The 1,334-nt window shown below is 36.3% G+C and overlaps 1 protein-coding gene across 2 annotated transcripts; it reads right to left on the bottom strand.

Annotated features, from left to right (window-relative positions):
* Positions 1 to 73: 73 nt before the first annotated feature.
* On the bottom strand, positions 74 to 991 carry LOC122829812 (U6 snRNA-associated Sm-like protein LSm6). Of its 2 annotated transcripts, none has more exons than XM_044114668.1 (3): positions 891 to 991; positions 390 to 494; positions 74 to 270 (listed from the first exon to the last, which is right to left on the bottom strand). In XM_044114668.1, exons 2-3 carry the CDS (start codon positions 481 to 483, stop codon positions 89 to 91), a joined length of 276 nt encoding a protein of 91 aa, XP_043970603.1. In that variant the 5' UTR covers positions 484 to 494; positions 891 to 991; the 3' UTR covers positions 74 to 88. The 2 variants fall into 2 exon arrangements, with proteins under 2 accessions (XP_043970603.1, XP_043970604.1); XM_044114669.1 differs by having other exon boundaries at positions 390 to 489; positions 891 to 981.
* Positions 992 to 1,334: the final 343 nt, after the last annotated feature.

Raw genomic sequence — 1,334 nt, 5'->3', positions numbered from 1 at the left:
CTAACATTATGGATGGACAAAAATGTTTTTGGTTTTCATAAAATTGACCATTTTTAATTCAAACTTAGTTGACTAGGAAATGTATTTTTCATTGACACCACTTACAAAAGTCGCTGTATACAGTTTTATTTATAAAAAATATATATACTTCCTTACCATTGTTTCCTCTCAAAAAGGCATCTCCATACTTGTTCTTGAGCTGCCCGTTGACGTACTCTTCTGTCTGCTCAATAGCGATGTTCATGTAACCATCCAGACAGGCCAGAACACCTGCACAGCGACAAACAGCAGCAGTTATTCAGATTGCATTTCACTTAATGGAAGAGAACTATTCCATTCATTTTTGTTCATCAGGATAATAATGATTTTCAGCATGGCACCTGCAGTACCTCTGTAATCAACGCCCGAGTTGAGCTTGACCACCACGGGTCTGCCGATAATCTGCTTCAGAAAGTCACTGGGGGTTTGTTTTCTGAGACTCATCTTCACCTAAACTGGGTCGAAACAAACAATGTAAAGGTTTGTTTATCTCAACAATGAACATTAGCATTGCTAAAGGTAATCCACCCATATTCGGCGATGTGTACATGTTAAACCACACAAGAAATGCCTTTAAAACAATAGTACTAAAGTAGATACACAGATGCTATTTTAATAAGAACCACTACAGTATTTAATAGTGTCTTGGCGTGCTAAAGCTAGCCTGTGCTGCTAATAAAGCTAACAGGCTAAGCTCTTCCGTAAATGAGAGTCCACAGCTAACGACATGAAAGTGTTGGTAAGCGAATAAGTAAATTAAACAAGTACTAAGGCTTAAAGGTGAGCTGCTTAATAAATCACAAACTCTTTCAATTTTTTAACAGAAGCGAAATATTGGTTAACGTTTTTACCTGCTAAACGATTCACAAACGATTGTGCTCGGCGTGCAGCGAAACCAACCAATCAGGTGCATATAAAGTACGGAAACCATGCCAGGACAATCATTTCAAAAAGCAAAGTTGATGCGAAGCACGGTTAGATCCACGATTTACAAAACATAGATGCAAACAAACTTGATAGTCATAACTAGTTGAGATTTGCATAAACGACAGGCATGGAAGACAAAGAAGGAATGAGATGGTATTTAGATTAGAGATAAAATAGTTATTTTTATAAAAACAAAACAAAAATAGCTTCATTTGCAGAAGAACATTCATCTCAAAGATATCATCATAGAAAATGATAAAATGTTTTGTTTGTTTAAAGTGTAGGGTTAGATTTTTACAATATATTACTATTGTTATCATAGTCATCCAGCAGGACATGTTAGTGCCCTGCTGGATGTGCATACATGT

Source organism: Gambusia affinis, linkage group LG04 (assembly GCF_019740435.1).
Source record: "Gambusia affinis linkage group LG04, SWU_Gaff_1.0, whole genome shotgun sequence".
In the NCBI taxonomy this organism is placed as follows: Eukaryota; Metazoa; Chordata; class Actinopteri; order Cyprinodontiformes; family Poeciliidae; genus Gambusia; species Gambusia affinis.
The sequence above is the reverse complement of the archived record's forward strand: the minus strand, read 5'-3'. Positions and strand labels throughout refer to the sequence as shown.

Excerpts from the sequence above, each read along its gene's own strand:
- LOC122829812 (XM_044114668.1), bottom strand. The coding sequence starts at position 483 with ATGAGTCTCAGAAAACAAACCCCCAGTGACTTTCTGAAGCAGATTATC. Across the intron at positions 271-389 it reads CTCGGGCGTTGATTACAGAG|GTGTTCTGGCCTGTCTGGAT; the intron begins GTACTGCAGGTG and ends GTCGCTGTGCAG.